General features: G+C 38.6%; 1 protein-coding gene across 1 annotated transcript; it reads left to right on the forward strand.

Moving 5' to 3' along the window:
• Nucleotides 1-382: 382 nt before the first annotated feature.
• LOC139728788 (mitochondrial proton/calcium exchanger protein-like) lies at nucleotides 383-19,426 on the forward strand. Its single transcript, XM_071639728.1, has 15 exons — nucleotides 383-389; nucleotides 909-1,008; nucleotides 1,490-2,024; nucleotides 2,812-2,955; nucleotides 3,545-3,688; nucleotides 4,740-4,943; nucleotides 8,209-8,328; nucleotides 9,183-9,314; nucleotides 9,763-9,928; nucleotides 10,984-11,075; nucleotides 13,654-13,779; nucleotides 14,344-14,430; nucleotides 15,290-15,483; nucleotides 16,331-16,472; nucleotides 17,393-19,426. The coding sequence occupies exons 1-15, from the start codon at nucleotides 383-385 to the stop codon at nucleotides 17,570-17,572; spliced, it is 2,373 nt and encodes a 790-aa protein (XP_071495829.1). The 3' UTR covers nucleotides 17,573-19,426.

Raw genomic sequence — 19,426 nt, forward strand, 5'->3', positions numbered from 1 at the left:
CCATGCACGTGCAAAGCACACTTGTGTACAGCAACAGGGCTGTGTATAGTTAGTATCACCCATGTCATTATCAGTCACTTTTTATCGACTTAATTTATACAAAAGACATACAATATATCTGAGTGCGATGGAAGAAGAGTATGTTCCCTGGTTAATAACAATTATGCCAGCTTCAAAATGAAATACAGATGTACATGTAAATGTAGATCTATAATAGCTATACGACAAAGAATCACTAGGTATAATAGGTGCAATAGTTATACAATAGGTATTGTTTCTTCTTTTTTGTGCAATGTTGCATCAAAAGTCTCTTGATAATTCAGGGGAGGTACTAACTACTATACAATTGCAGTGACACTCACTTCAAGAATAGAGCCTGAGCATGCCAGGTATTGTTGCAAAAATCTGCAGGATGCAATGCCTTTTTACTGTTGTAATTAATGAGATCACCATTCATAAATAAACCCAGAAGAACACTGTCTGAATACACAGAGGATACAATCCCGCAAGTGAGCACATATTATGTATTCACCTTGAATACACTTTTATCTACATGTGTATTAGACATTAAAGTGAACACGATCTTGAATAAACTTTGATTTATTAGTCATTGAAGTGTACCTTTAAGATTGTGGAAATGGCAGGTTGCGTTACTTGCAAAGAATTGAAACACTGTGAATGTGTTTTGCTACTACTGTACAGCTGTATAACATTCTTGGGTAATTCCTGGAATTGCATATTTCTGATACTTTGCAGACCATATTGTAGTTGAATACATCCTGTGCAGAGTTTTGTTTTGTTTTGTTTTGTTTTGGTTTGTTTTTTACTTTTTTTCAGATAAGATACATTTTGATCACTTCCTTGATAATGTTCCGGTCTCTCTGTTCATTTCTTTGTAATTCCTGCAGGTCTGGTTTGGTGTCCTAGGCAGGGTGCTATGTACACTCTAGGTCACGACCAATGTCAAACCTACAGTAGTAATGGTCATCATTTACTAAGCTGTCCAAGGTATGTGTTTTTTTGTTTGTGTATGAATATGTTTGTAGTCTCACACATTTTCAAGACAAATACATTTAAAGAGTTAATATTTATACTCAGGCCCCATTTACAATGGTAGTCATGTTACAAGTGATAAGTGTCATTGATTTCAACTGCAATACGATTTTGTCTGACACCTTTATGCATCATAGAGCTATCATCTAAAAAGGGTAAGCTTAATTTTAATGTTCTAGCTTCTATCCACTGAACTTAGGTGTAAATAGTAAATAAAACTGTTTTTTCTGAACATTGTATTTAAGTGTAAAGGTAGATATGAAATTATGTAAATTTCTTTATCTTTAATATCGCCCTCTGTATTATTTTGATGCTGTACATTATGTAGATGCAGGTACAATTTATGTAATTTCTATAACTGTTGTAGCAACAATTCTCTGTGGTAAGTGATGTTTTCCTTTACTACTGTTTTCCCTTTCCACTTCATAACTTCCAGGTACTACTCAACATGTTTACTACACAGACATCATTTCACGCAAAATATTAGTGAAATCTCAAAGGCAGCTTCATCATTCCATGGCTGGGAATCCCGGGGTCCAAAGGTCACTTCAGATATTTATTCATCTCATCATGCCAGTTTCTTGGAGCCGAGCCAGCGCCAGCTGTGCGCCCGTGTGTCGAACAGCGTACGAGACTTTCACCAGTCAGCCCAGCTGTACGACTTGGCGGACCCCGAGTCCAAGGTCGAGAAGACGGTGAAGGCGATAAAAGACAAAAAGAAGAAGGAGAAGGAGAAACAGATAGAGGGCGAGAAGCAGCAAATGGAGCAAGCACCGAGGGTGGAGGAGATTCCAACAATGATACCTGAGGTGATCATGATTCCAAAGAAACCTCTGATGGTCAGGATCAAAGACGAGGTCATGCACTACGTCAACGGCTTCAGGCTCTTTTGGGTTGACATCACCATCGCTTCCAGGCATCTATGGGAGCTCCTGAATGGTGGCTCCTTGTCAAGGAGGGAATACAGACAGGTAAAGTGGTGGAATCCAAGATTTGAAAAGAAATAATAATATATGCATCCTTTGATTGATATGTGTGATTTAGAAGCAATCAAGTACAGTCAAACCTGCTTTAGCGGCCACCTGCCGCATGCGGCCACCTGCTGCGTGCGGCCACTGATCAATCTCCCCCGAGAGAAAAGCCCTATTAAAGACCCTGTGTATAGTGGCCACCTGTGTAACACAGCCAGCGGCCATAGATTTTGTTTCCCGCATTAGATTTTTAAACCTGTCTATAGCGGCCACCTGTCTGTAACGGCCACTCTCTTCGTCTCCCGCGGGTGGCCGCTATAGACAGGTTTGACTGTATTAGATTAGATTCATTGACCAGATGGCTACATAAAGGAAATTGGTTGCTGTGGCTAGTGCATTACTTCTGACAGAATTCAAATGTACAATACGTATGCATTAGGTAGTTTACAACATGATGAATATGAAAAGTTATTGTAGTGCTTATGAATTGTAATTAAAAGCAAAGCTTGCCTCTGTTGGCTCAGAAGGCTATTTTCATTTCATTGCAACAGAACTGTGGATGTTGTAATCAGTTGGTTTTAATCACTTCAGCTCCAGTGCCACTAACCAGTTTCAACGTACGACACTATACGAAAAAATATGCCTGTACAATACTTTAAAATAACCATCGATATCATTCTCATTTGTTATGACCTAGCCAGACAGTGGCCTGCCTTCTTCCGTCATTTGTTTTTAACCAGTTCTATATTAAGTGTCTTTGTGTTGCTCTTGTCTTTGCATCCCACAGTTCACACGCACTGCGTCAGACCTCTTCCGTCTGGTACCATTCAGCGTCTTCATCATTGTTCCATTTATGGAGTTTTTATTGCCTGTGGCACTGAAACTCTTCCCCAACATGCTTCCAAGTCACTTTGAGACCAAGTCAAAGAAGGTAATCATACTAGTTTCCTGAACATCAGAATCATTTTTTGTGTAGCTGCTTTCTTTTGCAGTTTAAAAAACAAAACAAAAAACAAAAAACCCACATACATAAGCAAATTAGCTAAAGTACTCTTTGAGAAGCTGCGCAAGGTGTGAAATGGTACATAAATTTTATATTGAAGTCTCATTTTGGACTGCAAGCTAATGTGAAGGACCCACCAGCACACATTTTTTATACATGACTTGATGTAGTCCCTGTGCAATTATAAATGTACCACTCAAAGATCAATCGATGCCATTTATTATACGACCATCCCATGCTTATGTTGGGCAAGTGAATATTTATTAATCTGAAAAAAAAAAAATTGTTGTACTATAGGATTGTGTGAGATAATTAAGCAGTGAAGGTGTTATGGAAATCTCTCATCCACTTTTACTGACAGTATACAGCACTTTCCTTTCGATGCAAGGATAGCATGTCAACTTCATTTCACATCGCTGTGATTTTTTTTTTTTTTTTTTTTGCGTATGTGCAATTTTTTTCTGGCCAATATTTCTACCAGTGAGGAATGCATTTGAATTCTGCTGAATAATTGCAGGAGGAGCGTCTAAAAAAGGAGCTGAGAGTGAAGCTGGAGATGGCAAAGTTTTTGCAGGACACCATCGAAGAGACAGCATTGCACAACAAGAAGGGTAAGAAGTTGTCAGAGAGTGCCCAGCAGTTTGTCCACTTCATGGAAAAGGTGAGCTATACTTACTGGCATCTTTTTTTCCAGCTGCATGTTATAATGTGTCATGCAAGTGTAATGCTACCCCTGGAATTTGCCCTTTCCCTTTGCTGGAAGATTGCCCAATCTGATTTGTCAGAATGGTACAACAGGCTTCTATTTTCTTGTTGCAACTATTTTTTTTTTTCAGATTTATGACATCATGCACAGTGGTATGAATTTAGGTGAACTTGTCTGGAGGTTTTAACAGTATTGGTGGAGATGAGAATTGGGCTTTTCACTCTTTGCAAGGTACCAAGAAAACACTTATGAAATAGTACAGGGCATACCATTTTAAGAGGAATTCAAAGTTTATTTGATGAAAACCGGATTTGGCATGACTGAAACATCCAAAAACAAAGTAAAACAAAGCGATCGTAAAAAAGTGTGGGTCCCACACTTATTAGAATTGCTCTGTTTTGGATATCTCCGCCATTTCAAAACCAATTTTCATCAAATGAACGTTGAATTCCTCATGGAATTACATGCTCTTTCATATTTCATAAGAGGTTTCTCATTATCTCACCAAAAAATGTTAGAAACCTGAAATTAGGTCTCAACCAAAACTATACGATCCCTTTAAGTGTGCATGGGAAAGACCGTACTATGTGGACTTCTCAGAGCAGATTTTTCAGAACTGTAGATGTAGACAGACAGCTAATATTGCATATTTTGTGACTGATTGTATAATAGAAATTTTGAAGTTCTCAAAGCTCTTTGAAGATGAGCCGACATCTGATGTCGTAATACTGTAAACGTTGATTTTTTCATGCAATTAATTTTTCGTGCTGAGTGGCACAAAAACATATTCACAGGTTCTTGAATTTGCGGTGCGCAATTGTCAACCCATTTAGAATGTGTAGACAAAATTGTAAAGCTATTCTTGTGGGTTTGGGGATTCATGCTAGCCAAAAGTAATGTGTAATATGTGAAAATTAATGCACCGCAAAAGTGTCAGTGTTTACAGTATTGCATTGGCAGACAGCAAATTTTTCATATTTTGTGACTGCTGTCATGTCTGTCACAGATTAGGGACACCGGCGATCAAGCCAGTAACGAGGAAATTTTGAAGTTCTCCAAGCTCTTTGAAGACGAGCTGACGCTGGATAATCTGTCTCGAGACCAGCTGAGAGCCCTCAACAGTCTGCTTCGGCTGCAGACCATCGGAACCAACAACTTTCTCCGCTTCCAACTCAGGATGCAGCTCAGGTCCCTGATGGCTGACGATAAGGTAGGCCCATACCTCACCAGCCCTATTCAACAGCAGTGCCAGGCTGTTTAGATTGTGTCAAATGCTTGATATATTCATGCAGATGTGGGGCAGTAAATTGTGCCATTTTCTTTTTATGCCTCCGCCACGAAGTGGTGCCGGAGGCATTATGTTTTCGGGTTGTCCGTCCGTCCGTCCTTCCGTCCGTCCGTAATGAATTTTGTGGACAAGGTAACTATCAAAACCTTTTGAGGTATCCTAATGAAACTTGGCACGTATGTGTATTAGGGGGTGAGGTTGTGCCTATCAACTTTTGGGTGCACATGCTTAAGGTCAAAGGTCAAGGTCAAATACATAAAATTTTACTATTTTCACCATATCTGTGCAATGCCTGAAGATATTTTCATGAAACTTATTGTATACTTGTATTACCCAATTAAGATTCTCTGGTGAAAGTTTGGGTCATGAGGTCAAAGGTCAAAGGTCAAAAGGTCAAGTAAAATATTAAAACTCCATTTTCCCTGTACCTTGGAAATTGTTCAAGGTATCTTCATGGAACATAGTATATATACATGTACTGACTGGCAGTGATTATCTAGAGAATTTAGGATTCATGGGGTCAAAGGTCTGGGGTCAAAGGTCAAGGGCAACACTTCAAAATTTTATTATTTCCTTCATGTTTATGCAACACTTGGTGTATGCTTGTATAACCTAATAGAGATTCTCTGGAAAGTTTTTTTTTTCTTTTGTTTCTGCCTCAAAGGTCAAAAGGTCAAAGATCAAGTGAAAGTGCTGAACTGATTTTTTTCCTCCATATCTCGGAAGTGGCTCAAGTTATCTTGAAACATACTACATCTATTGTATTTATGCATGTTCTGCCTGACAGTGATTATCTTATGAATTTTAGGGTCAAAGGCCAGACGAAACTGGTAACAATTTACTATTCAATACAGAAATTGCACTTTTTCTCCATACCTTGAAAATTACTCAATGCATAAACATATGAATTTGTCAAAGTCAAGTTAAAGTCCTTAAATCCCAAATACATGCTCTCCTATTTATCCAATTAAACCTAGGTCAAGGAATGTGAACATTCAACACATTTGTGACAAACTTGTCATTTTAATATTTTGCCAAGTTTGTGAAAATGTAATCACACATTGTCCACATGTACTATCTAGACCTATTAGGAGAATCATGCATTATGGCGGAGGCATACCAGTCGCCATAGCGACATTTCTAGTTCTGATAATGAATTGGTGAGCTTGAATTGTGTGCTTTGGTTAATGCCATGTGTGGGCAGTCACAGGCAAAGTTTGAAGTCATTTTAGAGCAGTCTATTCAGACGAAAGGAAGAAAATAAGAAGAAGATTGTCCATATGAAAGTATGGTGTGCCTCCTCAGAAGTCGTAGTAGCGTATTTCCTCAAGTTTACCCTTGAAGGATTTTTCTTTTTTGAGGCAGATTTAAATACACTCTTCTTTAATGGTTATGTATACTCACAGTAAAAAAGCCATCATACATTGTAGGAGGGCATTTAAAGGTATTGTGTGGTAATTCAGGTAGAATCAACGTACCACCAATTTGCCAACCATTTGCAAAGATGGGTAAAAAGGAAAGTCAGAATTATGTTGCAAGCTATGGGTTTATGTCTGTCTGATACATTTTGCTGGCAGCAAAGTGTTTGTGATAGATATCAGGATTGAGTCAAAGCTCAGGTTTATAGCATGGGACTGTTGAACCTCAGTCTAATAATTGTTAATAACATTTCCTGTTTTTTCTCAACTCATTATTGATCAGTTACCCTTTTCTCCATGATTGTGCTAGATATACTTTCATTTCACAAGTGCCACATATTTATGCTATACGCCCTATGAATTTCCTGAATGAGTTAAAAAGTTTTGGTTCCACCCGAGCGGGTGTCTGTGATTATTCAGTACTGTGCTGAACATCCCGTAATCCTTTGCAGTCAAAAGAGGCATGCACAGGAGTGTGTTTCGCCCCACTGTCTTTACACAAAGGGAATGTTATGGATTAATGGTTTCTTTGTAGTTTTGCTCCGCGAGCTCACATGATGTTTTAGTCTGGCAGGTGTGGCTAGCTCATAAAAGGTCAGCTAGTGTTGACTGGCACTGCTGACAAAAACATACCGATAACAGTGGTCTGGGTGGTGCAGAGCTGGCTGTGCTGGCTGTGCTTACAAGTATTTTGTCATTGTATTGTGAATAATTCAGAATAACCATTTTTTGCAAGTGTAAGAGGACTGTCAAGGTTACTATGCTGAGTGTTAAAAGTGGCTTGTGCTTGTGAAGTTTTGATTGTTGTTGGGAAATATACAATGTTCAGCAAAAGTAAATGTAACTTCTTGTTAGCATAAAAGCGAACACCATACAGTCTTTATGTTTTCACTTATAAATCGGAAAGCTTAGAAATAACGATACATTAGATTTATTACATGAAAATTCATAGGGTTACCATTTGGTGTATACCCATTGGTAAGTGTGAATTTGCGGGTTGAAGATTGACTGGTGCCGCACCATGAAGATACTTTTACATCAGCACATTTATCTTGAACATGATACAGGATCCAACTGGAAATCAAATGAGATTATGCAAATTAGAAATGTGTGTCAACACATTTCTTTTCAAACTATGAGATTTGCAGCTGACTGTTGGATTGTATGTGTTGGAATTTATAAAGCAGTGACTGCTTGTCCAAATAGCAAAGAATTTGTTGATAGCTTACTGGTACTAATGAAGTATAAACAAGTTTTTCAGTTCCTTTTTCTATAAAAAAAAAAGTTGTGAATTTGCCAATCACAGATTTACCAAAAGCTGACAAAATTGGAAATGTGGCTGACATGAGAAGTCACGTCAACTCAACTGTCGACAGCTATACATACCGAAGAAAGGAAAGAAAAAAAAAACAAACAATGTCTTGTTCAGTTCTATGAAAGGTTGTGGACTTCCTTTGTATGCTTTCTCAATGTTCACAATGATGACAATTAGGATCTGGGTTTGCATCTTTTGATCAAGTGACCTCTTGTGGGAACAAACTATCAGCTCTATGCTGTTATTTTGTAGGAGCTTACATGTATTCCTGCGACCAGTTTAAGTTCCTAAGAGAGTTACCTCATTAACACAATGTACTTATATGTGAAGTAAGACATTTTGATTTGTAAGGTAGAAAAGAAAGAAGAAAAAAAAAGATGATTCCTACGCTAAGTTGTTTTAGTACTGAAGATTTGGAATAAAATCAGCATCCCCTTGTCTTACCCTGCCACAGATGATCAAGAAGGAAGGTGTTGACTCCCTGACAGAGGCTGAGCTTCAGGTTGCTTGCCAAGCCAGGGGGATGAGGGCTCTGGGGGTACCCAAGGAGAGACTGAAGTCTCAGCTGGAACAGGTAATTTGATTTCATTCGATGTAATTTGTAATGTGACAACTTGACTATCACTTGGCTTCTTCTGATCTTACATGCTATTGATTCATAATCAAATGAATGTTGATGGTTGCTTACATTTTTCGTGTTGTAAACCTGGTATTTTGTGCCAGTCATTAGACATGAGAGGAAGAACGAGATGACACTTTTGTAAATAATGTGGGACATGATCTGAAGTGTGAAGGAATGATAATTCCCCGGACAGTGTTACTCGAAGCTTGATGATATACAGTGTACACTGCAAACATGTCTCACTACCACTCTAGCTACATTGTATCACCGTCACTGCCATTCAATCTTGTTCTTTGTTATTTATCTATCAAGTTATGTAACTATATTATTTCATTCAATGTTTCGCCTTGATATGTTGCATATTCATAAAATTCAATAAATTGCTCAGTTTATATTTGTGTAACAATGGGCATGAAATGTCTGATTTATTTTCTGTTGTGTACATTTGAATTAGAAAAAAAAAGATTCATTTGTATGATTATATTGTATTGTGTAAATGGGATGAAGTAAGACCAAAACTTAATGTGGTGGTGGGACTGCACAAGTCACTCTTGTTCGCATTTGAATATAATTTTTCTCCTCTTTACTCATTAGCTTTTGATTCCCATTGTGATTGCACAATCATAAAAACATTTTGTTTGAATATTTGTGTGTTTTTTCTTTCTGAAAGAATAGAGTGTAAACTACCGCCCTCCTGCTTTGTGATTACAGTCGTGGATTTTCTTTTTCTGCTTGTGTTCCTTATCAAGAGTGCCTTCATCTCGATGGAAATGTTTAATAAAAAACATACTTACTTGTCTTTCCAGTGGCTAGAGCTGCATATCGATGAGCAGATCCCCACGTCCCTGCTGCTGCTCTCAAGGGCCCTCTACCTCCCAGAACACCTGTCCACTGAGGACCAACTCCAGGCTACTATTGCCTCCCTTCCACCAGAAACGGTAAGCGCACCCTCATCTTGTTGCATAGTCATGTTTGTTGACAATATGCAAACCACGATAACTATAAGATGGCACCAATTGTTCCATATATAACAGTACATTGACATACCATAGAGGAATACAAATTACAACTGTACATTCAAAGTGATTCTCTTCACCCTGTTCTCAGGGCATGTCATTAGCGGTGGCCCGGTGCCAGAAAAAATTAATGTTGGACCACAAAAATTCCAAAGAGGCTATCTTTTGGTGGCCCGATCGCGCATCTTAAATTCCAAATGAATTTGTTTATATCCTTTTATTTTCTCCCACTACATTTCTTTTTTCAGACAACCGTAAGTTCAAATTTGAAGATTTTAGAGGCCAAAACGGGCCGCTAGAGCCAAAAAAGTTAGTGTTGAGCCCCGGTTTTGTTAACTTCACTCTTTCATCTTCTGTTTTCGGTATGTAGGCTGATGAGGCCAAGGTTAAGCTGGCCGAGATGGAGGGAAGCAAGATTGACAACACGGAGCGGCTGAAGATTGCCAAGAAGGAGGAAGAACAGATCAAGAAGGAGAAGGAGGAGAAGAAGCTGCGGGAGGAGATGGAGTTACAGGAGCAGGAGAGAAAGAAGGTCAGTGTGGAGGAGGGAAAATATGATAGTGGAACAATGCAGCCAGTTGACATACCAAGAATCATCTCCATCGAGAGTTTCTTGTTCATAGAATTGGTGATCTATCGCATGGCCTACTCCCACTTTGTCTACTAGCCATTTAGTCTCAACCCACTTGGTCTAATCCTGTTTCATCTTACAACCAGTAGTCCAATTGCCACTTAGCCTCTTTACCAGTTGGTCTACTTCCAGATGGGCTATGCCCATTTTGTCTAATACCCACAGTTTATTAGACAAAATGGGGACAAAAATCCATGGAGAAAAAATTGCAATTAGGCCATCTGGTCAATAAACGAAACAAAAATTAGCCAAACTGGGCATTAGACCAAGTGAGAAGTACACTGTAGAACAAACAGGCATTGGACAAAATTGTTAGTAGACCAAGTGAGTTTAGCTGTAGTGGTGTGAGACAAACTTGGAAGTAGACCATCTGATTGTAGACCAAGTGGCAATAAAACCACAAAATCAGAAAGGTGCAATCATTCAACATGGCATTCCTATGGATTCCTTTCAGTGCCTGTTGTTTTGTGTGACTTTAACACTGGTTGTGAAAGTATTTTGTTATACTTTCCTTTTACATGAACAGTCAGTGATTCCACTTTTTTTCCTGAAGAAAAGACGATGGGAAATTATATCTCGACGTCGAGTTTACATTATTAGGAAACAACTGAGACAGAGAAAAGTTATTTCCTTAATGCAAATTTTAAAAAAAAATGATATTTTGGTCGTCTCTGTGCTGTCCTCTCTACAAGATCTACCAAGTACAGTGTACTAGTATGTTGGTTAGGGCATATCTTTTGCAACAGAGCAGATCCATTGTCTTTTTAAAAAAATGCAAGATGAATAAAACATGCAAATTGTGTCAGTTGCATTATATGACAGCAATTTTCTTGTAGTGTCCATTTCTGATTTCTTAACATCTTCTACTGTCAACACAAAGGAAGAAAAGTTAGCATTACAAGAATTAAATGATTTCTGTGTGTTTGTTTGGTTGTTTTTTGGTATGTTAGGCTGAAGCAGAGAAGCTTGAAGCTGAGAAGGTAATTCTGGCAGAAACAATGGTGGACACAGCACCAATAATTCAGGACACTGCTCCGACAGTTGATGAACAGGTTAGTTCACTTTTTGTGCCCACCTCATCTTCTGCAGCACATCTACCATGATTCCATGAAGGATTTGACTTAAGAACATATTCATTCATTGATTTAGTTTTCACAAAACAAGCTGTGATATGTCCATTTTTGTAATTATTGTTGACTCAATGATTTAGTGAATAGACAGAGATTGTGCTTATTTTTTCATCATGATTGACTTAGTTTCTGTCCCTTTCAATATAGTAGTCATTAATATGTAGATATTGCTGGAATATTGATTTGTTTTCCACTTTTATGCACTGAACTAGCAGCACCCGTGGAAATCCACGGGTCTGAGGGGTTTTATTTTTTTTTCTCATAATACGATTTTGCACATTTTTATTGAAGAAACAAAAAGAAAAGTCTTCTCATTCTTTCGTTAATTGTGCTGTCTTCTAAATGACCACCCTTCCCAGAAATTTTATAATACATTTTTGTAGTATATGCCAGGCGATCCGGTCCATTGGTAGGGATCATTCCCGCCACTACTTGCTTTTATTATAGAACTTGAGTTTCGAGGGGTTATTTGCACCCGTTGAAGTCCAACAGTTGTCTTGTTGCCCCTCACCCCTCCCCCCCCCCCCCCCCCCCTTCACGCACACACACATTTCCACCTCCGCAGGGCAAAAAACAAAAACATTCAGGGAAAAATTACCAAAAACGCAAATGAGATTCCCCGAAAGTTCTGCCCACAGGTTGTTCCCGTTGAAACGGGAAGATATTAACACTATGACTTTGATTACCCCCTGCTCTTGCATCCACGCGGGCACCCGCGGGAATCCACGGCTGGTCTCAAGGCCTCGGTTTGTTTTGTGTTTTTTTTTTTCATGTTTCCTTTCCCCACGTTATGAGAGAAAAATAAGATATTTTCGTCTTCATAATTTTGCTCCCTCCTTGTTGTTTTTAATCACCAAAACTTGGCTTGATATATCATATCAATATAGAACTACATCTGCTTCAGATTGTACATTATCATAATTAATATTAGGCCTACAATTATTGCTCCTATTATTGTTATTATTATATCATTATTATCATTATCCTTATCATTATTATTATTATTATTATTATTATTATTATTATTATTATTATTATTATTATTATCATCATTGTTATTATTTGGGGAGGGGGAGATCATAGTCATCAGGTTTAATAGGCACCCGTGGGAGTAGGTTCTCACGACCTCGTATTTTTTTTTCTTTAATATTTTTCCCATGTTATGGAAGAAAGAAGAATACATCACTGCATTCGTCTTCATTTGCTCCCTCTTTTTTTGTCACCAAAACTTGGTTTGATAGACCATAGAACCACACATTCTATTTCCACTTGCAATTTTAAAAATAGGCGGTCGGCAAAGCGAGGTTTTCCTCTACGTCCGCTCATCTTATGAATATGTATGATTACAGCAGCTCTGCAGTAAACGAATGGACACAGCTGCGCGTGTAATCTGATATGTAAGGGTACGATCGGCAAATATATTTAGCCGCGTCCTAAACAGTCTGCGTACAATGACACCGGACTTGAGAGCAAACGGCGAGCAAACTAAATGACGTACCTGAGCTGCATATAGTATTCTGCAGTTGTGCAAAATACAATTACATAACCAACGTTCGTTGTTTTCATTTGGGGACGCCAATAATGGCGAACTGTACGTAAATGCCCTTGTAGTCCATGTCACGCACACACAGATTCGTGAAACCATCGTCAATACATTCAGTACACGTAACAGGCGGAGGCAAAGGTACATCACAGAACTATATACACACAGTGTAGAGTGTGTATAGAGTTCTGCGAGGTACATTGTGTGTGTGCGTGCGCGTCCGCCGGAAGATGTCAGAGATTTCGCTGCACCATCATCTTTAGTATCCCCCAGTGTCTCTGCAAGCTAAAAGATGGAAGATCGAGAAAGCAGGAGGCCAGCGCAGGTTCTGTGAATATTGAAACGCTCGGCTCTTTCGTCACGCACAAAAATGCATTATGCATGTAGCTAATTAATTTTTCTTTTTCGTCCTCGACGTCGACACGGAGGCGGAGAGGGGACGAAACCCACGCCATTCGATGTAGGATACTCTCCTGCGGCCGACGGCACCGGTCGCAACTGCCCGGAGCTGACGGCTCGGGAGGAGATAGAGAAACCAGCAACGCCGAAATAAAACAGGAAATACATAAGGCCGCGACAACAACAACAACTTCGAGTATTATAGTATAGGATACATGCATACGTGTACAAATATATTGTGTGATAATAGATGACACTGGATAGAATAAAAAATGCGCGTGATTTCCAAGTACAGAAGCAGGGTTTATAAGGACAAGCTAGTGTGTTATTCCCTTTGTTTAAGCATGTGGATGCAGTGCTTAACTGTATTATGTATCAAAAAGATTTTTTTTTTTTTTCTGTTAAAGTGTATGTCATTAAAAAGATCCTATGAAAGACCACATTTTGTATTACTTTTATAATTTGTAGGTTCCATTGTTGGTTTAAATTTTGTTGCTATCTTTTAAAGACTTTGGGTTACTTAATGGACTGTGTGGATGATTGCATCACTGTCTGCAGGTAACCAAAGAGGACCTGGCGGACTTGGGTGAAGTCTTGACGGAGATCGCAAAGGAGAAGGACGCCCTCTTTGAGGAGAAGGAAGATCTGGAGGAACTGAAAGAGGATGTGGAAGAGTACAAGGAGGTGAGAACCATCTGTGGTCTACTCTGAATGAATGGATGAAAGGGTAAAGGGTCTGCAGGGAGGTTCAGAAAGGAAACCAAACCAAATTGTCCATGGTATGTTTGTCCATGTAGGGCTACAAATGAAATATGTGATATTTTCACTTTTGGTGTTAGCATTTTTATGTGTGTTTGTTGGTAGGGTGGGGTGTCATTTCTTTTTGTAACTCTCAGGCAATTTTGGGTGACAAAGTTTTTGTGTAAGCCTTTGCAGTGGAAAGCCATTCAGAGTAATGCTGTATTGAATGGTTATTGCATCTTTAAACTCTCAGGCAACTTTGGGGACTACATGTAAGTCATTGTGTGGGCCTGTGTAGTGAGAGGCGTTATGAGAAATGCTATATTAGATTGAAGCTGAGCGGAAGGGTGTATGCAGCAGCAATTATTGTCTTGTTGCTTCGTTAATCAAGGACATCCTTTCAGTGATTGTTTTTATTGACCTTGAATTTTCTGTTGAACATCTGTATATATAGTTTCTGTGCATTCTCTCATTGTCTTTTTTGGGTCTTTATTAACACTTGACCAGGATTTGGAAGACTTGAAACGTGAGACGGAAGAACTGGACATGCCAGTCCTGATGGAGTCCAAGTCTTCAGTGCGACTCGGCAAACAGGTAAATGCTTGTCTTATTACAGAAATGGCATTAAAGAAAGGCTTCCAATATTACATCATGTATGACAAAATGCACAAAAGCATTCATTATGAATTTGTTTTGTGGCTTTTTAAACACACACACAAAACTTACCAAAGTACTGAAGCATTTCATTGAAAAGGCATATTTGCATAAGACTGCTTATTGAGACATTCAAATTAAAGCAGTTTAAATCTAGTCAATATGATTATCATTCTTGGCAGCAAAGATATACCAATAAAGCTGTTTGTATCTACAGCATGAATCGAATAAATGTTTAGACTGTAACTGATATGTGATAAGAAGAATTTTAAATGCATGTACTGTACACATGCACCCTAACTGACAGAATATGTGTATTACAAATAATTATTATCCCTTTCTGTGCCAGTGAGTCAAATGCTCCCAAATTTAAACACACGGCTATGGATGAGAGATTAAAGGCATAATTGATCATTTGCAGATGAAACAAAAACCCAGCAGTAGTCCTTTAAAATAGTCATAAAATGTGAGTAAGGGATGCAAATAACCACTGTAAATATTTGAATATGTGCAATTGTTGTTAAGTATTGTTAAATATATACAAATTGTGAACAATAGTTATTGTAAGAATGTGTCCAAACTAAACCATCTTCAGTTACGGTTTATTGAGGAAAATACTGATATCTCCTTATATTTTAGGCTTTATTCCAAAAATTTCATATGGTAGGATGTTTTGTGATATACATATGCGTCATATGTGATATTTTGAACATTTTTTAAATCACTGCTACCAAAGATAAGCAGTACCTTTAATGTAGCACACATAGAGTTGAAAAGTTACGCTTCTTGTGTGCTTTAGGTGGGTCGTATGATGAACCGTCTGGAGAGCATCGTGTCCCAGCTGGAGACCCAGAGAGAGACACTCCATGAGGAGCACTCCATGCTCCAGGAAGACCTGGAGGCCAGGAAGAAAGAGCTGGATGATGCCGACTCATCGGAGGAAGAGAGGGATGCCCTCGAGGCCAAGATGCAGCAGAGCATCTCCAAGAAAAAGTAATCCTCTCATTCCTTCATTCCCTTATTCGACAGCTGATATCAAGCCATGTATAAAGTGTTATCACACTTGAGAAATGTATTCTTCTGGAACAAGGAAATACTTCTAGTACCCATTTGGGAAATTTAATTTTTGCTTGTGTCTCTTACAATGTTTGTTTTTCAAGAAAGTTTACAAATTTCTTTGTGAGCACATCTCAAAATTCTCTCAACCTCTGCCCCCCCCCCCCAAAAAAAAAAGTGATATAGCAAAACTGAAATATGCTTTTGAGTGATACAGACAACAAAAACCAAAGATTTTGTTTGTTTGTTTTGTAGAATTTCATAATACTGTAAAATGAGGAATGTTCATGTGCATTTTAATTTCGTGAATTTCGCGAGAGCCAAGATTCGTGAAATTGAAATGCACGCGAAAGTTCTTGTCTACACTATATGCATTGAATGTTTGAGGCAACTCGCGAAAATTTCATGCCGCAAAAAAGGCCGTCGGCTCCAATTTGCAAAAATACCATGCTGCGAAAATATTGAGTTTTACAGTATATGAATGATGCAAGCTGGTGTAACTTTGGTTGTCTTTGATATTGCCTAGAAAGGATGGAATCTGTAGTGCAGCATAGTGGAGTATGTATCCAGGAACAAAGTTTACTTCTTCAATGTCCAAATGTAAATCTTAATTGGGAATGTACATATTAACTATCTAGCACAGTTTCCTTTGCTATAACACTGCAACTCTACTCCCGCTTCTCCTGCCGCATAAAATCCATCTGGCAGTGATGCCTCGTAAATTAGGGAAACCACCCTCAAATTCTTGTTCTCTTCGTCTTCCATTGATAATGTACACATCCAGGAAAAATATGATCCGCGTTGAGGAGCTGCTGGATGCCATGCGAAAGTTTGGCAAGGTTTCCGATGAGGAGAAGCTAGAGCGGATTGCCGATGTCCTGGACGAAGACCATGATGGTGCTATTCAACTGCAAGATGTCCTCAAGGTTGGTGTAACCCCAGAGAGAAAAAAATTGTCTTCTGGAAATTCTATTCATTGCAAACTGAGGATCTATGTCTGTTGTGAAAATTGTGGAATTTTAACCTGTTGAGGATGCACTGATTTTGCTGTAACACGCATTTCTCATAGACACTTGCCAGAGTGTTCTTAGGACTTGTCTTGAACGGGTTAAAAGTCATTTGTCATTGTCATGTCTATTTTCTATTCAAATATGTGTTCTCATAAAATTTGGACTTCTGTGTTGACTGGGTATGGTTGAGAATGCTTAAAGTGATTACATAAGAAGGTGAAGCTTTTGTAAACACAGAGTGTAATATTTAAGGGCTGTCATGATTGAGATAGTAGTTTATATGTCAGAGATAGATATGGCTTTAAGGGGACATACAAAACTTACTTGCTGTAAAGATTGTTATTAACATATTGATGAATATTAACAAAATCTATGTATAATTTCAAGTATATCCCAAAGTTTGGTGAATGTTTTTGTTTCAGTGTGTTTTCTTGTACCTGAAAGACTTTTTTTTTTTTCGTCTCTACACTGTACATGTTGTCAATTATAACTGAAATAAATGTTATGTGTTGAGTGTTGTGTCTCTTAATTTACCCAATTGTACTGTTATATGTCATATATTTTGTGAGATATTTATTTTTACGAATTTAGTGAGTCAGGTGCTAGACTCAAATTCAAAACCATGCGAACATGAATATGATGTGCATGCATACATTTCTCCATTCAGTGCTGTACTCCACGATCGTGAATTTAACCACTCACAGAAATTGTCAGGAAGTCCCAATTTGCAAAAAATAAGACTGCTGAATATAGGGCGTATACAGTATTCTAAAGGATACTTAATACTACCACAGTGTACATGTAAAGAGATGTTGTCAACTGTGTTTTTCCTGTAGGTGATAGAGACTATCGCCAAGGAAGACATCGCTCTGAACACGAGGCAGATAGGAGAGGTCATGGACCTCCTCTGTCGGGAGGAGATCATGGAGGAACTCGAGAAGGACATGGAGCGGGAGGAGAAGCTCATCATGGCGGAGAAAACCGACGAGGCCGAGGCGGGGAAGAGTTCGTCGTAGTCCGTCCGTTGCCATGGCGATCTGAGGGATGCTGCAAGTGTTCAGAGGCCTGTGGCCTGCCTCGATGGCACCAGGCCTTTCACATGTCAGCTGCAGCTCACCATAGAGAGCATCTCTGCCCATTGAGACAGTGACCCCAAATGGTTGCCATAGTAACAGCATCATTTTGTGACATAGATGCAGAGAGGTGAAATGAGTTGTGAGTCATTCAGTGTCACTAATGGTATAGTCACTATTTTCCCATGACTGAGTGACAATCGGTTCTTGCAGACTGCACGGAATGCACTTTGCATGTTCAGGTGTGGGGCTATGGTGCAATTGAATCTTGAAGAACTGTCACTAGTGCTGCATATTTTACTCAAACAAACCCTTGTCTTTGTGCAGAATCATGACGGAAGCATCTTTCCCAAACCGTTATGTTTTCTTTAGAAACAACCATATTAAACATTGAAATGGCAAATTCATAGAGAATTCTGTCTACTGTCTGTGTTAAATAGAATAATAAAAATAAAAAGCATTTATGAAGTATTTTAGTGTTTAAAAGCTACCCCAAAAGGCGTAGAGAAATGTTTTTTCCACATTTCTCTGTATTTCGCTTAAACAAAACTTACAGTGTGATATGTTATACATCAGAGTGAATTGACTGTTTTCACTAGAAATTTGAATATACCATGATATCAACAATTTCTGTATTCTACCACAGTTTCAACATTTTTCATTCGCAAGAAGGGATAAAGATGAGGGGGAAATTAGGGTGGGGGTTGTGCCTTCATTGCGATGATAAATGCTGAAGCTTGTGTAAATTATCAGGGAGAAAGTTACACCGTAGCCCTGCACCTGTATAACAAGATTTATTTTTCAGTGAGGGTGTACTGTATGTAGCACTCCGCTATATTGAGTGCAGGTCTACAGGGAAATTTGCTGTACCAAACACAATTCATCCATACCCATATATAGAGTATGGTAGTAGATGTTTCAGTACAATACAAAGTCTGTCAGGTGTACATGTACATCAGAGACTGTACTTTTGATGTGCTGTAAGATGTACAGTATTTATGACTTGTGGTCATTACAGCTTGCACGGCAAATAGCCAGATGTATCTGCAATAGTAGAAGCAAGCACTGCAAATAAGAAGAAGTTTTATGATATGTGAATGGGGTCCTTGCTGCAGGGAGGGTAATGAGATATAGTAAGATTCTATGTTATCTATGTTTTGAATGAAACAGAAGCACAGAACTCACAGTAATATGCCATAGTTTATCTTATATTACCACGTTGCATGGCATCCTGAATTAATTTGCAGTCTTGATTGTTAGACGAGATAAGTTGGTCCACAAAGTGGAGATCATTGCATAATCACACCTTTAACGTTTTGTTGCGAAGTCTACACACAACATCTGTGTTCTGAGGGCAACAACCACATGAAAATTTAATTTGTGTTAAGAGTGCCGGTAACCTTAGATGTAACCATGTATTCGAAGTCTGCTGCATTTTTCCTTTCTCACATGATTTTTAAGGATACCATATTCTCGGAACTGGGGTATCGCCAACAGAATTTGTTCCTTTTTTGGGGGGGGGGGGTGGGGTCTGATGGTAGAAGACACACATTTTCATTGAGGCTTGGGTAAACTGTGTTTATGTCAGGGAAAATGATGATGCTTTTCTTTTCCATATTTTATTAATATAGCAAGATCCAAATTTGTAGAGGTGTCGTAATACTCTCTTCCTTGTTTACCAGTATTGACCTGGTCGCAGAATGTTGCAAAACTGTGTATTCCGTGGATGTATTTGATGACTTCATATTTTTATAATGTGTATATAATAGTAAATGTAGAGTTTTATTGGGAAATCAA

The sequence above is a fragment of the Diadema antillarum genome, unplaced genomic scaffold (genome assembly GCF_040938485.1).
Source record: "Diadema antillarum isolate AM-2024a unplaced genomic scaffold, OU_Dant_1.0 seq00000201_RagTag, whole genome shotgun sequence".
In the NCBI taxonomy this organism is placed as follows: Eukaryota; Metazoa; Echinodermata; class Echinoidea; order Diadematoida; family Diadematidae; genus Diadema; species Diadema antillarum.

Excerpts from the sequence above, each read along its gene's own strand:
- LOC139728788 (XM_071639728.1), top strand. Across the intron at positions 11,076-13,653 it reads CTCCGACAGTTGATGAACAG|GTAACCAAAGAGGACCTGGC; the intron begins GTTAGTTCACTT and ends CACTGTCTGCAG. Across the intron at positions 13,780-14,343 it reads ATGTGGAAGAGTACAAGGAG|GATTTGGAAGACTTGAAACG; the intron begins GTGAGAACCATC and ends ACACTTGACCAG.